The sequence below is a fragment of the Monodon monoceros genome, unplaced genomic scaffold (genome assembly GCF_005190385.1).
Source record: "Monodon monoceros isolate NGI ecotype Baffin Bay Population unplaced genomic scaffold, NGI_Narwhal_1 Super_Scaffold_13, whole genome shotgun sequence".
NCBI lineage: Eukaryota > Metazoa > Chordata > Mammalia > Artiodactyla > Monodontidae > Monodon > Monodon monoceros.
The window spans coordinates 82,503,972-82,527,165 of record NW_021703769.1 but is presented as its reverse complement, the minus strand read 5'-3'; the positions used below and the strand labels follow the sequence as shown (position 1 = coordinate 82,527,165).

The 23,194-nt window shown below is 48.7% G+C and overlaps 1 protein-coding gene across 2 annotated transcripts in view; it reads right to left on the bottom strand.

The window, feature by feature from the left end:
• Positions 1-220: 220 nt before the first annotated feature.
• RNF216 (ring finger protein 216) overlaps positions 221-23,194 on the bottom strand; it is a 172,098-nt gene continuing 149,124 nt past the window's right edge. Inside the window, exons 15-17 of one of the 2 annotated variants that reach the window (XM_029219533.1) lie at positions 19,955-20,177; positions 3,995-4,064; positions 221-3,243 (exon numbers count right to left, since the gene is read on the bottom strand). In XM_029219533.1, coding sequence (XP_029075366.1) covers positions 2,924-3,243; positions 3,995-4,064; positions 19,955-20,177 — 613 coding nt within the window. In that variant the 3' untranslated portion in view covers positions 221-2,923. The remainder of the gene's footprint in view (positions 3,244-3,994; positions 4,065-19,954; positions 20,178-23,194) is intronic. The other variant, XM_029219534.1, reaches the window with a different exon arrangement.

Here is a 23,194-nt window from a genome sequence, read left to right as displayed (position 1 = left end):
CTCCTGAGCAGGCCCAGCCCCTCGGGGCTCCTCTGGGATCAGATCCTGCAGCTCTCCAGCAGCATCCCGACCTCCGCTCTGGGTGAGCAGTGTTACATGAAGTGTTATCACTCCCCTGGAATCCGCTGGCTTTCAGTCTGAGCAGCCCCTGTAACTCTGTGGGGTCGTGGGGCCTACCTGGTCAGGCCGTGTGGAGAAACTAAACCAGAGAGCAGTCTGCACAAACATTTATTTACAAAAAACCAAGTTACATATGGTACAGGCTTTTTACATAACACAGTAGTTTAAACAATTATTTTATGTATTTTTACTACCAGAAGGTATTTAGTAAACTAATCGTTTTTGCTATTTTTATACAAAGTGACAGGTCATGCACATTTTTTTTAAGTTTTAAAATCTTTTGCTAAGTGCAAATACTAGATTCTTCTCTCCAGTTTTAAGGCAAGAATGGGACTGTTGCTGGGCAGTCTCTCGCTCCTGGGAGCAAGCAAGGCAGCCCAGAGGGGAAGGTGCCAGGCTGCCTCCGGGACTGCTCTGTCCCCCAGACAGGGGCTGATCTCTGGGGGTGTCCTGTCGTTTGCATCTTGCAGCCACTGACTGGTTTGTCTGATGGTTATGGCGCCCTCTCTCCCCAACCCCATCACTAGTACAGGCTGCTTCTCCAAGACACGAGGCACCTACAGGGTCATTTTGCAGACATGACGGGGCTCACACTTGGGTCAGAACTTGAGGCAAAAGTGACTGTGCTACATCTGCAGACCCGCGAGCCGCTCCACAGCCTGGCTCAGGGAGGAACGTTAGCCATCAGGCGCCCTCGGCTCAGAAAGGCAGGAGTGGTTCCCTAGCTGCCTTGTGTGGCTAAAAACAGCCAGAACTCATCTCAAAAGACAAGTCTTCAGTTTGGCCTTGGGGGAATTATTCTGGTCTCCCTCCTGTGCGGCAACCTTTGGACCTTCACATGCCAGGTCCTAGGGCAGTTGCTGGACTGCAGTGTCAAGGGCATGCAACACCAGCCCAAGGTCTGTCCTTGCTGCTGCCCCAGGACCTCCGTGGAGCCATGTACCCTGGGCTGCTGGGCAAAGATGGAAGCTGGTTCCTTCGTTAGATGATGAATCGGGTCAGAGACCCAGAAGGTTCTGGTGGGCTGGGGTGAGCACTGTCACCAGTGGGGCAGGTTGACAGCACCTGGGGTCACCTTCCCCATCCGGTGGGACATCTGTTGGCAGTTCACAGCCCTCAGGGACCCTCCCTTGGGGAAGCACGGGGAACATGCTTTAAAGGTACTTGAAGAAATACTGTTGCTGTGCCCCGAGGGCAGGGGCAGGAAGCCCGGCAGGGAAAGGCTCCTGGCAGCAGAGACTCAGTGTAGCCTCTCTTCATGCGCCCCCCACCCCAAGCCCAGGGGGCCACCTATCCGCAAACCCCAAACCCAGAGGAAAGACAGCAATAACAGGCAACCTGGCACATCACCTCTCCATTTTAATCTCTGAAAAACATCTGAGAGGCTGATGGCAACGGGTGACCAGACAGTGATGCCTGGTCCTCTCTGACCACACAGAGGGGTCCTCTCTGAGGTCTGTGTGTGTGAACTTCGGGGAACCCCATAGCCATCAGAGCTTCAGCAAGAGTAACGGAGGCCAACACAGGGAGCCAGGCAGGTTCATTCCCCACTGAGGCCTCTGCTCTGCACGTGGGCTGGAGCATGAAGTACTGCAGAGCGGGTGGCCGGGGTGAGGCTCAAACACCTGGCTGGGGCTGGACAGCAAAAGGCAACTGGGAACATGGCGGGGACTCCCAAGCAAACCCATAGCCGGACTCACCTGACCTCAGGAAAAGGTAGCTGCCAAGCGCAACCTGGGTCATGTACCTGCTGGGGAAAGCCAGCGCCACCATACCTTAGGGGAGAATCTGTTCATTACCTGGGTGGTGGCAAACACGGCTCCCTGGGAGAGCCACCAGGCCTCTGTCACAGCTACTTCAAAAGGATCTTGTGGTTGGCAAAAATTTCAGGACCATCCCACCCTCCTCAACTGCCAGGCGTGGGGCAACAGGTTTGACTTTGCAGAGACCGAGGGAGAGAAACTCTAGTAGAGGCCACAGAAAACTGGGAAGGTTCAAAGTGAGTAAACGGCAAATGTTTCTTTAGGTAAACTACAAACATCCCATTGCATGAAATGGCTCTCTGTGGTCTCATCCGAGAGGATCAAGAGGGGAGGCGAGACCCTGGAACAATCACTGTGGTGGCGGCCTGGGGTACTGCACTTGGACACGGTCCACAGCCACCCCAACCTGAGCAGCGCTCCCAGGTCTGTGGACATCGCTCTGCCACTTAGACCAACCGGCTCAGGGCAGTGGGGTGCACCTCACTCTAGGTGGGCTTCAGAGCGAGGGGGGTAGAAGAACCAGGCCTCCACGACACGGTCCCAAGCTCTCAGCTTTCTCGAAACCGCACTACTTGTTACTTCACTTTATTATGGATCACACTGCTACGGTAAGGAAGGCTTACGTGGTTTTTAACTGAGAGACTTCTGTTGTCTGCCAGGGGGAGGGGATGGAGGCAAACATTTCCCTTCATCTATTTCTGCAGGGACGTGAGTGATAGAGACGGGCTACCTTGTGGCCCAGGGCCACCACGTTGGCTGCTAGGACGGCAGAACTCTTCAGGAAGAGGGTTTTGCTGCCCTTATCTCTGGCCCAATCCTGTTACGGGCACCCAGAGGGTACTAGCCTGCTGATCACCCCTCAAGGAGCAGTGGCCCTTCCCAGGAAGAAATCCAGCCTATCCATTCGACAGGCAAGTCCGTCAGCCCTACTTAGCAGGCCTGGGCACAGCCATCAGCCTTGGGGGCAAAGGAGCATCTATCCAGCCTCCAGCCTGCACAGGATGCTTGGCGGGGCTCCCGGGAGGGGTGGGGCCTGGGTGTCAGAAGCGATGCCGTGGCTGGGGGCCAAAGTGCATAGGCAGGTTGTGCTCCAGCGGCATGTGGACGGGGGCGAAGTCGTAATTGACTCGTACATTGGGCAGAGGGGGCACATAGGGTGCTGGGATGGGGCCCATGTTGAGGGGGAAGTTGTTGAACATGGGCCGGACAGGAGGCAGGGGGAAGGCTGGGTGCACAAAGGCGTAGGGGGGGATCTGTGGCTGGTGCAGGTTCTGTGGGACGGGCCTCGGCAGGGCTTCGATCCTCTGGACTTTCTCTGGAGGCTTCTCCAAGGGGGGCCCAATGCGTTTGAAGGTATTCTCTGAAAAGAAGATGGGATTTAGTAGAGAAAACAGTTAAATCCCACTGTGCTCGGATCTGGCTTGGGACCAGAGCTGCATATCCTGATCCTGGTCCCAGGGGCCCTGAGCTGTAGGCTGACAGCCTGGAGCATGAGGGCAGACCGGGAACCTCCAACTTTCAGCATCATTCTTCCCTCCTGTGGACACAGGAGGGGTGGCCAGGCCAGAATAAGGCTGATTAAAGCCCAAAACGTAGCATGCAAGCATGGGTGCATAGCCCCCTAACCAGCCATCACCAAGGACAAAACCATACTTCCCAACGAGTGTCACACTCCACAAGGATCACCTTGGAAGGAGACAGACTGATCCAGCTCAGAACAGGTGGAGCTTCTGTGAGAGAATTTCCTTTAGAGCCAGGGCGTGGATGGCCACTTACAGAAACTCCATTTCATTCCTCTGTAACCTCAGAGGGGCCTACTGTCGTTTTAAGTCTGCTTTCGCTTCTATTTGCTTCCTAAGCTCCAACTCACCCCTTGGGACCTCCTGGCCATCAAGGAGCTGCTGAAACTGTGTCTATGCTTTCAGGGCCTTTCCCAGAGGGAGGTGGATATGTGGGTGAGGTATATAAGTGGCCACCTGAGGGACAGCACTCCCCGGTGGTCCCTGGCTGGGTGGAGTGCCAGGATCCCGATGCAGGCCGGCAGCGGGGTCCCCTCCTCCCCTGTGCACATGGAGTGAGTGAGCACAGGGCCTGTCTTGGGGAGCACTTGCCTCCATTCTTTCTTTTCTGTTCCTCTTCGGCCTCCTTCTGGATTTCCTCAATTAGCTTCTCATCATCTTCCTAGGAGAAAGGAAAGAAGATGACAAGCTTGCTCTCAGCCAGCTCCATGCAGCGCTGAGGCCCTCCCGGAATGCGCGGGAGGCCGGCCTGCTGCCGATCAGCAATGGGGCTAAGCCAGAAACCTGCTGCTGACCAGCGAGGTCGTGGGCTTGCATACCACCCATTCCCAGTTCCCCGAGAATCTTCTTCCTTCATCATTAGACGGTGTTCCCATGAGGAAGCCCATCTGAAAGGCTGGGACCAAGGAGCGGGTCTGTGCACTGCAGGTGGCTGTCTGGGGGCTGGGCTAAGAGAGCCTGCTCTGTTCACTCAGCTGTAAGGTAAGAACTTCCCACAGCTCGAAGAGGGCAGACTGATAACCCAAGGGTTTGGTATGGGGGTGAGTCTGGAGTGGGCAGGGCCTGAGGAGTTTCAGATCTTGAGTCTACAAACTCTGAGCAAGAAGCGCTCTCTGTAGAGCCCGGAAGTCTTGCTGGCTCCCCGAACTGAGCTGGACAAAAGACTATGCAGGCCTGCTGAGCCCTGAAGCTGGCCTTTAGCTCCTAGACAGTGGTGGGCTGCAGAAGGAGCAGCATCCCGCCAGCAGAACAGTGGCCTGGGCCACAGGGAAGGGCACAGCAGTCTAAGAACAACTCCCCTGTAGACCTCTTCATCTCCCCTTCTCAAACTCAGGCTTGGTAGGCCTGCTTCGCTAATAGGCAATTCAGACTTGGATTATCCCAGCCTGGGGACAGAGCCAAGTAGGCGCTCTGGGTTCAGGCAGATGTGTGGGCTTCACCACGGAAACTCAGGGGTCTGCGCCACATACAGTTCCCCCATCTCCACCTGCCCCAGGCACCGTGAACTGGGCTGCTGGCCCGGGACAGACAACCTGAACCATGCCTGTTCTGTGTAATGTCCTGGGGGTTCAACCCACTCCTCAGCGGCCCTGCAAAACGGCTGGGGACTGAAAGGACACTCGCTGGATTGAAAACACCACCAATACGGTGCATGTCTTTGCTGCCAGCCGCAGGGCTGCTGCTGAACCAGCATGGCCACGGAGGGCATGGGACTTAACGTCTACCCGCCACGAGCTGGGGCTCGACAAAGAGCAGAGTTGACACTGCAGCCACAACCTGAGCGTGGCAAGTGCACTGATCAAACCGAGAGACAGGCAGGCGTGTCCTGTTTCCTGGGGTCTTGCAGTAGCTTCTCCAGGAGTTAAGGGCAGTCAAACTGGGAAGAAGTAAGGAGAAGGGCAGTGGTGCCCAGTGTGGGGTGGGGAAGCATAAGCCAAGTTTCAGGACTTCCAGAAGCCTGCTAGAAATGTGTGTTGCCCCAGACGACGCATCAGGCGAGGCCTCTCCACATGGCCCGTGTGGTCTGGGCTGGAACACTGCCAGTGATAACTCTGGAGTTTTCATGCTGATTGGATGCTCTGGACTGGCTGACGTCACCCGTGGCACTTCTGGGAGGTGAATGGAGGGCCACAGAAGGGAGTGCATGAGCTGGAAAGAACCCCTGGAAAACCTTGGACCAGGGGAGAGCACAGCAGCCTCAGCGTGGAGCTGGGCAATGGGCAGTCTGCATGCAATGGGCAGTTACTAATGTCATAACCAAGATGGTAACTTGTGATTTCAGACAGTTATGGCCCCTCCCTGATTCTGGAGTCATGAGTGTCGTTCACTCATTGTGTATTGGACACCTACTCTATAAAAACCCTAAGACATGCTCATGCAGCCTCTTTGTGAACACTCCAAATGAGGAAACTTGCTACTCTACAGAGTAATCACTAAGCCAATCAACACTAAGGGCTCCAGTAATGCAGCAGGCTTTGGTGGAGGCAGTCTGAAGCTCTCCATGTGAATGTCAAGATAAATTCTACCACTATCGAGATTAGGAGCTGGCAAACATCTTCATTTTGGTGCCAGTGGCAAGCCTAGGAAAAAAGATGTAAAAAAAAAAAAAAAAAGAGTAATCTAGAAAAATGGAAAGTAGGAGAGTTGTTACTCTGCACTGCTCACTGAGTGACCTGGGCAAATTCCTGAACATCTGAGTCTGGGCATCTCATCTGTAAAATGGGCTGTTGTAAGGACCGTATGAGCTCAGTTGTGTAAAGGACCCAGCACAAAGCAAGTACTCCTCATTAAAGACAGGAAAGTTGTGAAAATGGCAGGAATAAAGATTTCAGAAAGATGAAAAGTTTCAAGAGAAAGTGGTAAAGATTGGGAGATGCCCTAACATTTCTCTCAGTGGCTTCTTTATGGTATGAGTGAGGTTTCCTGCCTCTGGTCATTTATTAATTATAACTATTAGTGCTACATCACCATCACCCTCACCCCCACTATCTCATCCCTTTTCTATCATATCACTTAAATGTGGTCATGCCCATCAGTACCCAGAGGGACACCTAAGGCCTCTGATGGCACAGGAAGGCACCTTAGAAACCAGCCATTCTAACTTCCTTCTACCACAGAAAGTAAGGTCCCAGAGCAGGTAAGTTGTTCAAAGTTATGGTTAGTTGGCGGTGGACTAGGCAGTGTCACTCAAATACCTTTCCTGGAGAAAATCCACAGAAAACTACTTTGAAGGTTCCCTGTCCCTGTCGTTTGATTTGAAAATGTGGGGGGTATATGTATGCTTTCATTCAAGAATATGTATCGTGTGTCCAGTATGCATCAGGCACTGAACTGGATGTACAGCTAAGAATAAGGCAGACCTGGTCCCTTCCCTCATGGAGCTTCTATTTTTGTGCTGTGATCACAATTCCAGCTGGCATTCCACTTTGGGATCCTACATGGGCCTAAAGAGTAATTTCACAGCATTAAAGACTAACCCCTGACCCCCACCCCCTCTTTCCCTTCTGACTGTCTTGTGACATTTCTGTCAGAATAAATGAAGAATGAGGGATACTTTCTGAGTAAAAGATTCCAGGTCTCTTATAGCACTGTTAAGGGTATGGATGAACAGGGCATCTGACCGATTTTTATCAATACTAAGTTTCCTGTGATAAATCCAAACGCTCCTGGTAAAGTTCGCCCCTGAATAAATGCAATGTAAGAATTCCCTTAGGCGGGTCTGAGGCACTTGCACAGGCAAGTGTGAGTTGAGAGTCCTGATACGGATCTGCCGGCTCTCTGGAGGACAGAGCAGCCAGGTCCACGAGCTGGCAGAAACTCCCAGGCCGCCACTGAGAGCTCTTCCGGGGTTGGGGGGCGGGAGAAGCCTTAGAGCCTTGAGTTCTTCACCTTTTGAAGAGAGCCACCTGGAGCCTCTTCCCTTCCTTCCTTTGCTCTGATCACTCTCCTGATTTGTTAAGTGGACTCAGGACTATTTGTCCTTAAGCTCTGGCTTTCCCTGGTTAGGCAGTGCTCTTACGGTCTAAATACAGTCTGTATTTCACAAGAAAATGTCAGCACTCAACTATTTTGAGCAGTGATTGTTACCATAAAGAATGAGCGAATTGTTAGTTACACCTAGAATATGGGTTAAGTGTTTCAGATTTCAACTTTCTCCAACTGGTTGGAGTCACAGGACACTATATTTCGAAACTAAGAACTAAAACGTTTTTCAATATATTTTTTTAAAGATAAAAATTACATTTTCAGCCAAATATGTTAGACTCTAAGGGGGAAGACTTTTTCTTCATCTGGGGTAGAATTTCCTTCCATAAGCAGTTTCCCTTGAGTATTTAAAATTCCTCAAGTCAAGAGTGAAGGCATGGGCTTCCCTAGTGGCGCAGTGGTTAAGAATCCGCCTGCCAATGCAGGGGACACAAGTTCGAGCCCTGGTCTGGGAAGATCCCACATGCCGCGGAGCAACTAAGCCCACGTGCCACAACTACTGAGCCTGTGTGCCGCAACTACTGAGCCCGCGTGCTACAACTACTGAAGCCTGAGCACCTAGAGCCCGTGCTCTGCAACAAGAGAAGCCACCGCAATGAGAAGCCTGCACACCATAACGAAGAGTAGCTCCCGCTCACTGCAACTAGAGAAAGCCTGAGCGCAGCAACAAAGACCCAATGCAGCCAAAAATAAATAAAGAAAAAATTAAATAAAATTTTTAAAAAAATTAAAAGAAAGTGAAGGCAGAAGGGCTTCCCTGGTGGCGCAGTGGTTGAGAGTCCGCCTGCCGATGCAGGGGACGTGGGTTCGTGCCCCGGTCTGGGAAGATCCCACATGCTGCGGAGTGGCTGGGCCCGTGAACCATGGCCGCTGAGCCTGCGCGTCCGGAGCCTGTGCTCCGCAACGGGAGAGGCCACAACAGTGAGAGGCCCATGTACCGCAAAAAAAAAAAAAAAAAGCAAAGGCAGACTGAATTGTACACTTTAAAAATGGCAAATTTTACTTTACCACAATTTAAAAAGTTAATAATGTTAAAAAAAAAAAGAGTGAAGGTAGGTTTAGGGTTGATTTTGAGATAACACGTGAGGACTGGTCCCTCATCAGAACACTTCTTGGGCTGGATAAGTGATACATGGGGATATTAAGGCTTTTCTAGAGGTGAGTTCCCTTGGGAAACATTCTAGGCATCCCAAGTGTCATCATTCACGGTGAATAAGAACACCTGTGAAAAAGTCTTGCCATTCTGCAAATCTAGGACACACCTAACCTGCTGGAAACAGGAAACAATAGGAGGAAAAAAGATGACGAGAGGGCCAGGGGTGTGTGGGCTGGATCACAGAATTAACTGTCCTCCAGCCCCCCTGCAGGGCCCGAGTCACTTACAGGAAATCCTGGCATGCTGGAGCAGCCCCCACCGTAGTGAATTTTATCTTAAAGCAGCACTGGCTTCCTAACAGGCAGGCAGCTGGTGTGATGGGACTCCAGCTTTGGGGTTCCACAGACTTTGGCCTGGGGACCCCTCTACCCAACACGACTTAACCTGGAGCCTAATCATTTCCATAGCAGGTTTACTGTGAGAAGCAAATGATCTCACTTTTTATAAAGTGCCAAGTACAGTGATAGTAATGATGGCTTACTGTGTGCCAGCTCCTGTTCTAAGCACCTCACATAGATTTCATAACAACTCCAGGAGTTAGGTACTATTAATTAATCCCCATATTACAAATGAGGAAACTGAGGTTTTTTAAAAATATTTTTTCTGATCAGGGATCGAACCCACGCCCCCTGCATTGGAAGCACGGAGTCTTAACCACTGGACCGCCAGGGAAGTCCCACACATAGTAAGGTTTGAATCCAGGCCTTCTCAAAGCCTGAGCTCTCAAGCACTTAAACCACTAGTTTCTGAATAGAAGCTTCTGGAACAGTATGACTGGAGGGGCCCAGAGTACTCTGCCTGCCCTGAGAACTGTCAGAGGTGACTATTTTTAGGCCCTGCTTTGTTCTAGAAAGAGTGTATCTTGCTCTCTTTGAAATATAAGAGTTCCTTCTCTTTGGGATGGGCAGAACTCTGAAATCTCCTTTCTCCACTGAATAAAAGAAGGGAATAGGGCAAAATAAAACACACCTCTACTCAAGGAGATGAACAGCCAGCAGTACAGCAGAGAAGGGGACACTTCCCTGGAAAATTCCCATTTTCCTGGGGTCAGCTCACCCAGAAGTACATGTGCCATCACTTGGAACGTCAGGTCTCTGACTGGCCTCCCTAGCACTTGGCCTTTGAGACAAAGCCAGCAGAACCTTCTCACCCAGAGTGGGAGCCGGGAGCTCGGGGAGAAACCAGAAGCCTAAGGTGCAGGCCAGGCTCTATCACTGAGGCCACAGGACTTAACTGGCTCATGGTAACTGAGTCGCCTATCGCTCCTGACCTGGGCGCTGTTCCAGGCCATCTCCAGACGTCCTTGCCTTGTTGACATGTTTTCTCATGAGGTTACCAAGTTACCTGTATACCTTGGAGTCCCATGGAATTTTCTCCTTCCACAAAAAGCCAGAGTTTTGATTCTCACACACATTAAAGCAATCTTGGGAAAAAGAGTTAAACAAAACACAAATAAAAAGGTAATTCCGGGCTTCCCTGGTGGCACAGTGGTTGAGAATCTGCCTGCTAATGCAGGGGACACGGGTTCGAGCCCTGGTCTGGGAGGATCCCACATGCCGCGGAGCAACTAGGCCCGTGAGCCACAACTACTGAGCCTGCGCGTCTGGAGCCTGTGCTCCGCAACAAGAGAGGCCACGATAAGGAGAGGCCCGCACACCGCGATGAAGAGTGGCCCCTGCTTGCCACAACTAGAGAAAGCCCTTGAACAGAAATGAAGACCCACCACAGCAAAAATAAATAATTAATGAACTCCTACCCCCAACATCTTTTTTTTTTAATTTATTATTTATAAATTTATTTTATTTATTTATTTTTGGCTGTGTTGGGTCTTCACTGCTGTGCGCGGGCTTTCTCTAGTTGTGTCAAGCAGGGGCTACTCTTTGTTGCGGTGCGCGGGCTTCTCATTGCGGTGGCTTTTCTTGTTGCGGAGCACGGGCTTCAGTAGTTGTGGCACATGGGCTCAGTAGTTGTGGCTCGCGGGCCTAGTTGCTCCGCGGCATGTGGGATCCTCCCAGACCAGGGCTCGAACCCGTGTCCCCCGCATTGGCAGGCGGATTCTTAACCACTGCGCCACCGGGGAAGCCCAACATCTTTAAAAAAAAAAAAAAAAAAAGTAATTCCTGGGACTTCCCTGGTGGTGCAGTGGTTAAGAATCCGCCTGCCAATGCAGGGGACACGGGTTCGAGCCCTGGCCCTGGAAGATCCCACATGCCGCGGAGCAACTAAGCCCGTGTGCCACAACTACTGAGCCTGCGCTCTAGAGCCCGCGAGCCACAACTACTGAAGCCTGCACGCCTAGAACCCGTGCTCCACAACAAGAGAAGCCACCTCAATGAGAAGCCCGCACATTGCAACGAAGAGTAGCCCCCGTTCGCCGCAACTAGAGAAAGCCCACGGGCAGCAATGAAGACCCAACGCAGCCAAAAATAAATAAATTTAAAAAAATTAAAAAAAGAAAGGTAATTCCTCACCAGAGATGACTCCTAGGAAGATTTTGGCCTAATTTCCACTGGTTGTTTTTGTATCCACATCTCACTTTCAAAATCCGTGAGGTTCCCTTCTAGAAGGCCACACTCTGCACACTCAGGTCCCCACTTCCCTGTGTGTAATGTGCTCGTTCACACATGCCTGCTCTCCAAGTGTCTCTCCCAGCCACAAGGGACTGGCAGCATTCTACCCACGAGGAAACAGGCTCTGACAAGGCAGTTATGTGTTGAAGGTCACCAAGTAGATGATGAAGAGTGAAATCAGAACCAGGGCAGGGCCAGGCTGCTTCTTCTGGGCTTACAGCCCCCAGGGGAGCCTGGGCAGCTCTGGACTCTGCAGGCAATCAGAGGCCAAAGGCCTTGGGAGCAAGCTATTAGGGGCCCCTCTGACTGCTCTGACCCCAACAAAGTTGGAGGCTAAACCGAGCCCATTTGAGACCTGAGCTCCCCTTCATACCCTGCCTGCCTTGGTCAGTGGGTAACTGTGGGAGGAAGACAACTCTGTCTGGACTCACTGCACTGGACAACTCGACAGGCCCTAGTGAATGTCCACCAAGGGCAACATGCCCACCCCAGCATTCCTCTCCTTGGCCTTTGGCTCGGGGTTTAAGATGGACCCAGTAGGCCTTTTCTGCCCTCTTTCTGGCCCCTCCTCATCTTGGTGAAAACCTTTAAACAGATCCACAAAATATGCATATAAGCAAGTCTCAGACTGAGCATAAGGAAACGCCAGGCTAGAGTAGAAGTGAACCCCACAGACCACCACTGAATGTAATGAGAACTGGGATAGGAACATGTGTAGCACCCACAGTGGGCCAGTGCACCCCAAATGCAGTGCTGAGGACAAAGGATCACAGCAGACAGTGACATGGAGTCTCGCAGCCCAGCAGATCTGGAAGAATGCTTTATATAAAGAAATGAGGGGTTGCATCTTAACAGTGAGAGGATTTTATTTCCTTTCCCTGAATTCCTCTGAGCTCAGCAAGATACAGAAATGCTGGCCTAACACACAAGACTCTGACACGCTTGCTTCACATGGAGGTGGGTAGGGAGTGAGGCACGGCAAGAGCACGAGGGGGATGGCAGGGGCCCGGCTTCTCCGAAACACCGACTCAGCACGCCAGCTGCCGGCAGGAAGTGAGGGAGAATTCACCAGAGAGGTTTTAATGGAGAAAAACAACCCCAAACCCCAACTCCTTAAAACGTGTCCCTCAACAATGAAGCCCCACAGCTCTGCCCATGGAGCAGGGTCTGGATGGGAGAAAAAGAAGGAAGAGAAACTGCAAGTGGTTAAAGGGAAAAAGAGAAGGTTTCCACCAATCAGATATTGACAACAATCACCAGCCACAGGCTGAAGGTTCCTAAAATAAATGTCTGAGTACTTAGCACACAGCTTGTTCTTGCGAGGCTTTTAAACATCCTTTTGAGCCCATTTTCTTCAACATTTCTGGACACCAGAGCTGCCAGCCTGCTTGCCTGCTGCCAGCCTCCGGTGACCATGAAGGGAGGGTGGTGACTTTTCTTCTCCATTTAACTTTTCCTCCCTGTAAAAAGGTGACTGAGAATTGCAAGTCAACTGCTGCTTCCCTCCTGCAATTTTGGGGGTGGGGCTGGGGCTGGGATCCAGGTCATGTATGGCCACAGCTGTTGTTAATAAACTTGCAATGATTTCATAAAAGGCTTCCAAAGAGCTGAGGATTTAGTTTCAAATTATTCCCAGATTGGCTGCAGATCGCCGAGCAACACCAGACCCTAACCCCCCCAGCGCCAGCTGTCCCCCTGCAACAGGAAATTGGGGGGAGGAGGGTGCAGCACGGCCCGGAGTGGCACATGCTGTGCAGCTGGGGTCTGGAATGGCCGGGGAGGGGGTGCGGAGGTGGTCTGGATAATGTGTTGGGGAGGAGCAAAGACTGGACAGCTCTCTGCTGGCTTCTGCAACTATCTCCTCGGGTCACAGAGGCCTGGAACGCAAACACCTTTCTGTCTAGAGCTCCCCCCAGGGACCTGGAGGCAGCATGGGGTGTGGCCATGTTGGGACTCCTGTCAGGGTCAAGCACTCAGCCTGGGGCCTGCTGGCATCTGCTGAACATGACACATGCCAACATGCCATGTTTACTGGACTGAGCCATACTGTGGCCCTCCTTGGTACAATCCTCTAGTGACATCTAAACCTGACTGGGGACACTGTCAAGGCCCCTTTCTACCATCTGCAGCTTGCTCAATGGGGAAGGGTCCAGCGAGGGCCTATCCCTTTACGGAGGCCTGCGTGACTCACTGGGTGCAGGGGTCCTGCGGGCAGCTATCGGCAAGCTCCCGTACTTGTGACCTCTTGCTCCAGACAGAGAGTGGAGACTTGGGGAGTGGAAGGAGCTAACGGCTGGCTGAAGACCTGGATTTGCACCCTGGTTTTACCAAGTGACCTGAATCTTGTTTTCTTCATCTGCAGAATGCGAAAGTGGTCCCGCCTCCATGTTGTAACAGAAACAATGGTGTTTAAAACAGTGACTTGAAATAAAATGCTAAGGCCAACTGTGGAAGTTAAGTGATGGGGCAACATGGGTGTTCACTTTACCACCTTCTTCACAGAAGGTAAATTTTAAAAGTTAAGGAAAAAACCCTGAAACTGAAAATTAGTTCCCGAGCTAAACTCTGGAATATCTTTCTGAAGATACTCCCTAAAATGATCTCCACCTTTCCCTCCTCAACCCTGTGTCTGAAATACTTTTATTTCCTCTTCCTTTCCCAGGCCACTCAAACAAGGGTCTCAAAGGTGCCCAGTGCCCTCCGTGCCCCTGACCCATCAGGAAGACAGACACTGGTCCAGGCTGGGTGGTGCTGGAGCCAACTAAGGGGAGAAAGCAGAAAGCAGCTTTGTTTAAGATCCTGAGAGAACAGAAGACCTGAGATCAACACATGCCACGTTTTTTTTTTTTTTTTTTAACTTGGCATGCAGGATCTTAGTTCCCAGACCAGGGACTGAACCTGTGCCCTCAGCAGTGAAAGCGCAGAGCTCTAACCACTGGACCGCCACGGAATTCCCCATGCCACCTTTTACTGACCACAATCTTCTGCAAGTTTCTTCATTTGTAAAACTGGGATGATACATTGGCCTTAGAGGACTGTCAAAGAATTAAATATATTAACACATATCAATGTCAGGTTCAATCCACTGCAGGCTTCAGAAAAATAAATAATCCTCTTAACCAAACGGCTAGACGATAATGGTGCCAAATTGTAAACTGGCTGTTAAAGCCCTAGGGTTTTATTTGAACTGAACATGCTTCAAATTCTTATATTTAAAAAACAAAGAAGTTGTAGAAAACAATTCTGTGCAGTTTCTGGTAGCCAAAACCCAAGATAAATACCGACTTTGTTTTGTATTAAAGAGAAAATGCTCTTACGAATTTTGCCCCACTTCTAGAATCCGGACTGCCAGATGACTGCTCTGAACATGTCTTCTAACAGTTAAGATGTAACTTCTTAACCCCCTTAAGTTACCACTCACGGACAAGAAAAAAGTCAGCACATATGGGTCCAGTAAAGTCCCGGGGTAACCATTCCCCCACTGCAAAATAATGTTTGTTCATTTATGTGTTGTGATTTGGCTGTGCATTCTGACCCCTAAGCTAGAAAACTGTGGTTTGTTGTGACTGGTTTGCTTCTGTTTTTCTTTTTTCCTTCTTAAAAAGACATCTTGTTTTTACAAGACTCCTGGTTGAATGTTTTGAGGTTATTTCTGACAACTAACAGATAACTGACAGCTTTCTAATATGCAGTTAGTTCAGTTCCCAAGCAATCTCCAGTCATTAAGGATGAAAACTCAACTTCTCTCCAAACCACGAAGGGATAACTCCCTCATGGACAAATGAGAGATTCTTCCTGGCCTTGCCGGTTAATTAAGCCAGAGAAAAGGCTGGATGACAGGGCATGCTTTGTTTCCCTGAACTTCTGAATGGCTTTGTGTTCCCAGAAGCCCCAACAGATGCTGGGTTGGAATTCAATCGGTCTCCTGGTGAGAATCAAGGAAACGGGGCTGATCCCGGTTTTGATGGGAACGGGACAAATGGAACAAAATCTCTGGCTGTGGCTACCAGAGGAAATCGGAGGGATTTGTATTTGCCTGACCTTCCTTTCGAACTTTATTTTGAGCAAGTACAGAACCCTTCTCAGGGTAGAAGACGACAATGCAACATGAAAACGAGGGGCAGTTGCATGCTATGGCACCGAAACAAGGTAACAGAACAAGAGAAACGTTTATAATCAATTCCATGTGTGGGAAGAAAAGGGAGGTGGCAGGAGAAGAACAAGAGAGAGCAGAAAGGAAAATGGGGCTGCGAAGAAACCAGACTGCCTGCCGCACACCCTGCCACACGTGGTAACTCCCACGCTGCTCTCTGCTTCTAGAGGGGAAAGCAGGCTGAGGAATGCTTCTTAGGAGCGCCGCTGAAGAAATGGACCCTATTTCTTCACCAAGTTCCTAGAGATGCTCAGGCCCCCAGTATGCTCGCTGGATGGGGCTGAGGAACCGAGTCTGTGGAACTGCCAGGGCCTGGGAAGTTGTGTCACAAAATGCAGTGTGGGTTACCTTGGAGAGCACTTCCCACTGTGGGCCACACCTCCCTCCACTCAACCAGCAACAGAAGGATGACTGTTTATCCCAAAGTCGCCCCTTTCTTTCAATTATTTCCTCAGTGGTAGGAGGGCAGGCTTGCTAAGGGTTTTACTGGGTCACGGAGCTGTGGGATAAGAGCAATTTCTGGGTCCCTCAGCCCAGTTTTCCGTTCCTGACATGCAGATGCCGGGTTTTCACAGAGGACTCAGTGCTTAACAAAACTGTGGGGGGTTCTGAGGATTAGGGTTAGGCCACCAGCTTGGCCTGCTGTGGCTTTCAACAGGGGCCAGCCTGTGACCCTGACACCTTTTCTTATCAGGCATATTGGAGGTGTTCTATATGAGGGATAAAGATTGGTGGCTAACAAGACTTTTATCTTTGACTTATAAAGTTCTAGCTAGAACAGTGTTTTAGATTTGGATTAATGATCAATCTTTAAAAATTGGGAGATTTCACATTAAAATACAGATTTCCAACCTCTCTGGAAAATCTGAAGCCGTGGTTAACTCTGAGCACAGTCCCATCTAGCAACAAACTATGGGGGCTTAGGCCAAGTCATTCGTGTACTCAGGGCCTGCAACAGCTCCCAGCACACTCAGTGAGACCCACGGCCTGCTTCTGTGCCCACCTCTCTCACCTCCCTCCCCTCGTTCACCACCTGCAAGCCACACCAGCCTTCTTTCTGTTCCACGAATAGGCCGAATCTGTTTTATTTCTTTGGCCGGCCTTGCTCCTCCTTTGCATGCAGGTTTCGCTGTAAATGCTGCCTCTCAGAGAGGCCTGCAGAGATGACTCCCCCCTCCGGCTCCTGTCATTCTCCACCGCATCATTCTTACTGCTCCTACACAGTACCAACCACATGAAGTATCTCTGTTTTAAACTTAATAGACTGTAAACTCCAAGAAAACTAGTCCTGGCAACACTGAATAGTTACAAACAAAGAATGGATGAATCTATAATTTCTCCAGTGATTTGAATGATATTTTTGTCACACATTAAATTCTTATGGGACTGTTCCTGGTCTCTACCTTGTCCCCTTGATCTGTCTATTCTTGCATTAGTCTGCGTGATTTTTTTTTTGCTTTTTTTTTTTGCGGTTCGCGGGCCTCTCACTGTTGTGGGCTCTCCCGTTGCGGAGCACAGGCTCCGGACGTGCAGGCTCAGCGGCCATGGCTCACGGGCCCAGCCGCTCCGCGGCACGTGGGATCTTCCCAGACCGGGGCACGAACCCGTGTCCCCTGCATCGGCAGGCAGACTCTCAACTACTGCACCACCAGGGAAGCCCAAGTCTACGTGATTTTGATTTGTGCAGCTTCACAGTAAAAATTAGTCTCACTTTCAAAATTACAGGTAATTTTTCAAGAAAAAAAAAATCTGACTGAATTTAAATGGGAATTGCAGTAAACTTGTAGATTACTTTGGACATAAGTAATCTCTCTGTAATACCAAGTCCCCCCTGTGAGGGACAAGGCGCTTCTCCACTATCCAGGTCATCCTCACTTGCCCCAGTGAAAGCTGACTCATCAGTGGTTGTCCCCAGGCCTCCGCAGGCTACGGTGCAGCTTCCTTGCTAGCTCCAAGTTGGCGGGGTATCTATCCACTGTTATGCTCAATTGTTTTTTGGTAGAACAAGTCTTCTCACATACTACATTGCCATCCTTACAGAGCAACTTACAACTGACTAATAGTAATACTATCAAACTTAAAAATTATTGGGACTTCCCTGGTGGCACAGTGGTTAAGAATCTGTCTGCCAATGCAGGGGACACGGGTTTGGGCCCTGGTCCGGAAGATCCCACATGCCACGGAACAACTAAGCCCACGTGCCACAACTACTGAGCCTGTGCTCTAGAGCCTGCAACCCAAAACTACTGAGCCCGCGTGCCAAGAGCCCGTGCTCCGCAACAAGAGAAGCCACCGCAGTGAGAAGCCCGTGCACTGCAACAAAGAGTAGCCCCTGCTTGCTGCATCTAGAGATAGCTTGAGCGCAGCAACGAAGACCCAGCACAGCCAATAAATAAACAAACAAATAAATGAAATTTATTGTTATTATATACATAAAAAAAAAAACAAAGCATATTTCTCCACATGTTCAAGTCTCTTCACGTCCTTCAATACGGTTTTTATAGTTTTCTTCATACTTCTTGTTAAAGTTCATTTCCTGGGTATTTCACGATTTATATAGCTACTGTGAATGGCATTCTGTATATCTATTTTGTATCTAGCTATCTTTCACTGCTTCTGATGCCTTTTCAGTTGATTATTTTGTCTTTTCTCAGGTTTAAAACAGTAGGTTTGCCTTTTTTTTTTTCTCTTTTTTTGGGGGGGCTGTGCTAGGTCTTCGTTGCTGCGCGCGGGCTTTCTCTAGCTGTGGTGAGCGGGGGCTACTCTTCGTTGCAGTGTGCGGGCTTCTCATTGCAGTGGCTTTTTTTGTTGTGGAGCAGGGCTCTAGGCACGTGGGCTTCAGCAGTTGCAGCATGTGGGCTCAGCAGCTGCAGCTCATGGGCTCTAGAGTGCAGGCTCAGTAGTTGTGGCACATGGGCTTAGTTGCTCCGTGGCATCTTCCCAGACCAGGGATAGAACCTGTGTCTCCTGCACTGGCAGGCGGATTCTTAACCACTGCGCCACCAGGGAAGTCCTGCTTTTCTTCTTTACATATAAAAGTGCTTAGGGGCTTCCCTGGTGGCGCAGTGGTTGGGAGTCCGCCTGCCGATGCAGGGGACGCGGGTTCGTGCCCCGGCCCGGGAGGGTCCCACGTGCCGCGGAGCGGCTGAGCCCGTGGGCCATGGCCGCTGAGCCTGCGCATCCGGAGCCGGGAGAGGCCACAACAGTGAGAGGCCCGCGTACCGCAAAAAAAAAAAAAAAAAAAGTGCTTGGAACTTTTTATTGGATACACAGTGGGTGTCCAATAAGCATTAGTGATCATCTTCTCCAATATCTATATTTTTCATCTTATTCTCTCAGCTAACTGCATTGAATAGCACAAATAATGGCGATAGTCTTATATATGACTTTTGGGGAATGTTTCTATGTATTTCATTATTAAATACATGCTAATGACTGTTCTGAAACATGGGGCTTATAAAATATATTAAGTATCCTTCTAATACTACTGTTAAAGCTTAAATCAAGAACGGATACAGTCATCCCTAGATATCCACAGGGGGTTGGTTCCAGGACCCCCACGGACACCAAAACCAGTGTTGCTCAAGTCCCTTATATAAAATGGTGTAGTATTTGCACATAACCTATGCATATCCTCCCGTATACTTTAAATAATCTCTAGATTACTTATAATACCCAATACAATGTAAATGCTATGTAAATAGTTGCTGGTGTGTGGCAAATTCAAGTTTTGCTTTTTGGAACTTTCTGGAAATTTTTTTCCCTGAATATTTTCAATACATGGTTGGTTGAATCCCCAGATGTAGAACCTGTAGATACAGAGGGCTGACTGTATTTGTCTTTTTTTCTTTTTGCATTTTATTGTTTTGTATTTATTTTTGTTTCACACACACTGTATTTAATTTTATAAGAGATGAATAGACTGACACCAAGCATTGTAAATGGATGACCACAACAAAAGCAACAATGATTGCAATTACCAAACACGAAACACACCCACACTATGTCATAATATTGACATTCAGTCCAGGAATCCTCCACTGTAACAGCTCCTTTACTCTGCAATGAAAATTGATTTGTATATTTTTTGCCCCTGAGTCCTTGTGGGATTTTTTTTTTTTATTCCAACAGAAAGTCACAAAAATTATAGTCACCCTCATCAGTGTATTTGTCTTTATCACCTAAAGATATCATATGGTAAGTTATATTAACAGAGTTCTTAATACTGAGCCATCCCTGCACATCTGGAACAACCTCACTCGGTCATGGTTTCTATTTGCTGATATTTTATTTAAAGAATTTTAAACCTATATTCATAAGTGAGATAAATCTGTAGATTTCTTTTTCAGGGTTACCTCTGAGAGGTTTTGGTATCAGCATTATGCTGGCTTTATACAAATATATGTAAAACATTCGTTTACTTTTCTATCCTCGGAAGTATTTCAAATAGCATAGAAAAATTTTATTCCCTAAAGGATTAAAAGAATTTGCTCATAAACTGTTGCAGAATGCTGCTTTCTGAGGAGTAACTTTTTAGCTACTTTCTCAATTTTTGTGTGTAGTTATCTATGCAGTTCCCTATCTTTTCAGGATTCAAAATGTGTTATGTATGTATAAAATCTTTTTGTCATATTACGTTATAGATACTTTTTCCCTACAAAGCAACATGTAGCCATGCATTTACTTACAGTGGGGTCGGTCCAGAGGGAGCATCTTGAACACTCCTGGCAAGGGGCTCCTGGGGAGCGAGGATGCTGGCAGAAGTGGTCATATCCATTGATAGATACTCGACAGAGGTAGCACATTTGGGCACCGCAGCGGCAAGACATGCGGTTGCAGCCTTCTGATTTGATGAGGCCGGTCCCACACTTATGGCATTTCCTAATGCGGGCTGCAGTCATCTTTTCTTCACTAAAAAAAAGAAAACAGGATTGGAGATAGCACGGAAGATGAAAAAGAAAGAAAAACATTATGGCCCTTAAAGTCTTTCTTTCTTTCCACAGATAATGATTGCTTGGCTCTTTTGGTGACATTCGAAGGGTGAAAAGAGCCTATGTTTTGGGCTTCCCTGGTGGTGCAGTGGTTGGGAATCCGCCTGCCAATGCAGGGGACACGAGTTTGAGCCCTGGTCCGGGAAGATCCCACATGCTGTGGAGTAGCTAGGCCTGTGTGCAACAACTGTGCCTGTACTCTACAGCCCACGAGCCACAACTACTGAGCCTGCATGCTGCAACTACTGAAGCTTGTGTGCCTGCAGCCCATGCTCTGTAACAAGAAAGGCCACTGCGGTGAGAGGCCTACGCACTGCAATGCAGGGTGGCCCCCAATCGCCGCAACTAGAGAGAGCCCTTGCGCAGCAACGAAGACCCAACTCAGTCAAACAAACAAACAAACAAAAAAAGGAGCCTATATTTTGGAGTCTCAGAACTGGCTTCAGTTTTTCAGTTGTATGACCTTGGGTAAATTATTTAACTGCCTTGAGACCCAGTTTCCTCATTTTTAAATTGGGAGAACCAAACTTTCTCATAGTGTTTTTCAAAATTAATTAATTAATTAATTTTAACATCTCATAGTGTTTTGAAGATTACAGATAAGATACAGGGTACCCTGGGGCAAGTGCCTGGCATCTAGTATTTAGAAAATGATTACTCTATTTGTTATAGGAGTCCCTATAGGCTTAAAATGGAGAGAAAAAACTCAGTGTCTTCCTAATGTTTTTTATATACACAAAGCTGGATAATGGAGAGCCAGTAAACCTTAGTTACATACACATCTTAGGTTTTTAAATACATACTTGACATAGGGCTGGGGTAGACACAGCTGGGGGCGATCCAATAGCCACCTATGACTTCTTCCTGTTGGGAGAGCTCACTCCTATGACAAACTGGCATGTTGGAATACTACCTTCTCAGACTCCCTTGCAGCTAGGGGATGGGCACACATATGACTCAATCCTGGCCAATGGGAAGCTTGTAGGGAGGCGACTTGTTTCCAGAAGCACTTTTAACTGATATCTAGAGTCAAAATGACAGGTCTTGGCTTGTTTTCAAGAGCTGGCACTTCTGAATTAGTTACTTCTAATGGTGCTGTTCATAACTCTGAAATAACACTTGCCACCTTTGCCTATAATTGCTTATGTGTGTCTTCCTCTGCTGTGTTGAATTCCTTAAAGTATAAGGCAGAGGCTATGATGCTTGTACCCAGCTGGCATGAAGAAGTATCATCTTGATGGGAAGGAGTCAAAAGGTATTCCTGCTGAGACCAAGAAGAGCATGAATGACCCCAAGCATGGATAGCCTTGAAGGACTCATCCCATTGCTCGAGAACTTCTCTCCTCTCCGAGTACAAACACAGTGTGTAACCAGGTAATTGCTTCATTGTAAAGAATGTAATAATGTGGGGATGAGTTCTGATCTGCACTCTCCCTCCTAAAGCTGAGGGAATGCAGCCTTCTTCCTTCCACTGCTCCCAGTTTTTCTGCTAATAAGTAAAAGTAGCCAGATGAGCCTGTGGTCAGGCAAGTGTTTTTTTTTTTTTCTTTTTTAAATATACATTTAGGACTTCCCTGGTGGCACAGTGGTTAAGAATCCGCCTGCCACCGCAGGGGACAAGGGTTTGAGCCCTGGTCTGGGAAGATCCCACATGCCACAGAGCAACTAAGCCCGTGCGCCACAACTACTGAGCCTGTGTTCTAGAGCCTGCGAGCCACAACTACTGAGCCTGTGAGCCACAACTACTGAAGGCCGTGCGCCTAGAGCCCGTGCTCTGCAATGAGAAGCCACCGCAATGAGAAGCCCGTGCACCGCAATGAAGAGCAACCCCTGCTTGCTGCAACTAGAGGAAGCCCGCCCACAGCAACGAAAACCCAACACAGCCAACATAAATAAATAATAAAATAAAAGATATTAAAAAAAATTATATATATTAAAAAATACATTTATTTATTTATTTTTGGCTGCGTCGGGTCTTTGTTGCTGCGCACAGGCTTTCTCCAGCTGCTGTGTGCAGGCTTCTCATTGCAGTGGCTTCTCTTGTTGTGGAGCATGGGCTCTAGGCATGTGGGCTTCAGTAGTTGTGGCATGCAGGCTCAGTAGTTGTGGCTCACAGGCTTTAGAGTGCAGACTTAGTAGTTGTGGCGCACAGGTTTAGCTGCTCCATGGCATGTGGGATCTTCCCGAACCAGGGCTCGAACCCATATCCCCTGCATTGGCAGGCGGATTCTTAACCACTGCGACACCAGGGAAGTCCAGGCAAGTGGTTTTAATTACTGATATTTAGAAGACTGTTGTAGAATGCTCCTCAGAAGCCAGATCATATGTGTTTAAAAATAGAAAAATACATTAGGAAATTGGCTGCTATTCATTTCATTTAGGTCTAAGCTTTGAACGGCCCAAAATGAAGGCAGGCAGAACTTTGGCCTGAAAAGAATTTAAACCCAGTTCAAGTTACAGAAGAACAAATGAGTTCTAAGTTTTGCTGAACAGGAAACAAGGTCAAGGAGACAAAGTTTTAAAAAAGTAAATTTATTATTGTCAACACTGTACACATGTTCATGATTTCAGTTAGCTCAGCAACTGTGAAGACAGTTCTCAATGTTCCATGTTAAGACTCACAAGGTTCTGGGACTTCCCTGGTGGTCCAGTGGGTGAGACTCCATGCTCCCAATGCAGGGGGCCCAGGTTCAATCCCTGGTCAGGGAACTAGATTCCCCCATGCATGCCACAACTAAGAGTTCGCATGCCCCAACTAAGAGTCTGCATGCCACAACTAAGAGTCCTCATGCTGCAACTAAGAAGCCCACATGCCACAACTGAAGATCCTGTATGCCGCAACTAAACGTGCCACAACGAAGATCCCATGTGCCACAACTGAGACCTGGTGCAGCCAAAATAAATAAATATTCAAAATTATTATTATTTTAAAATAAA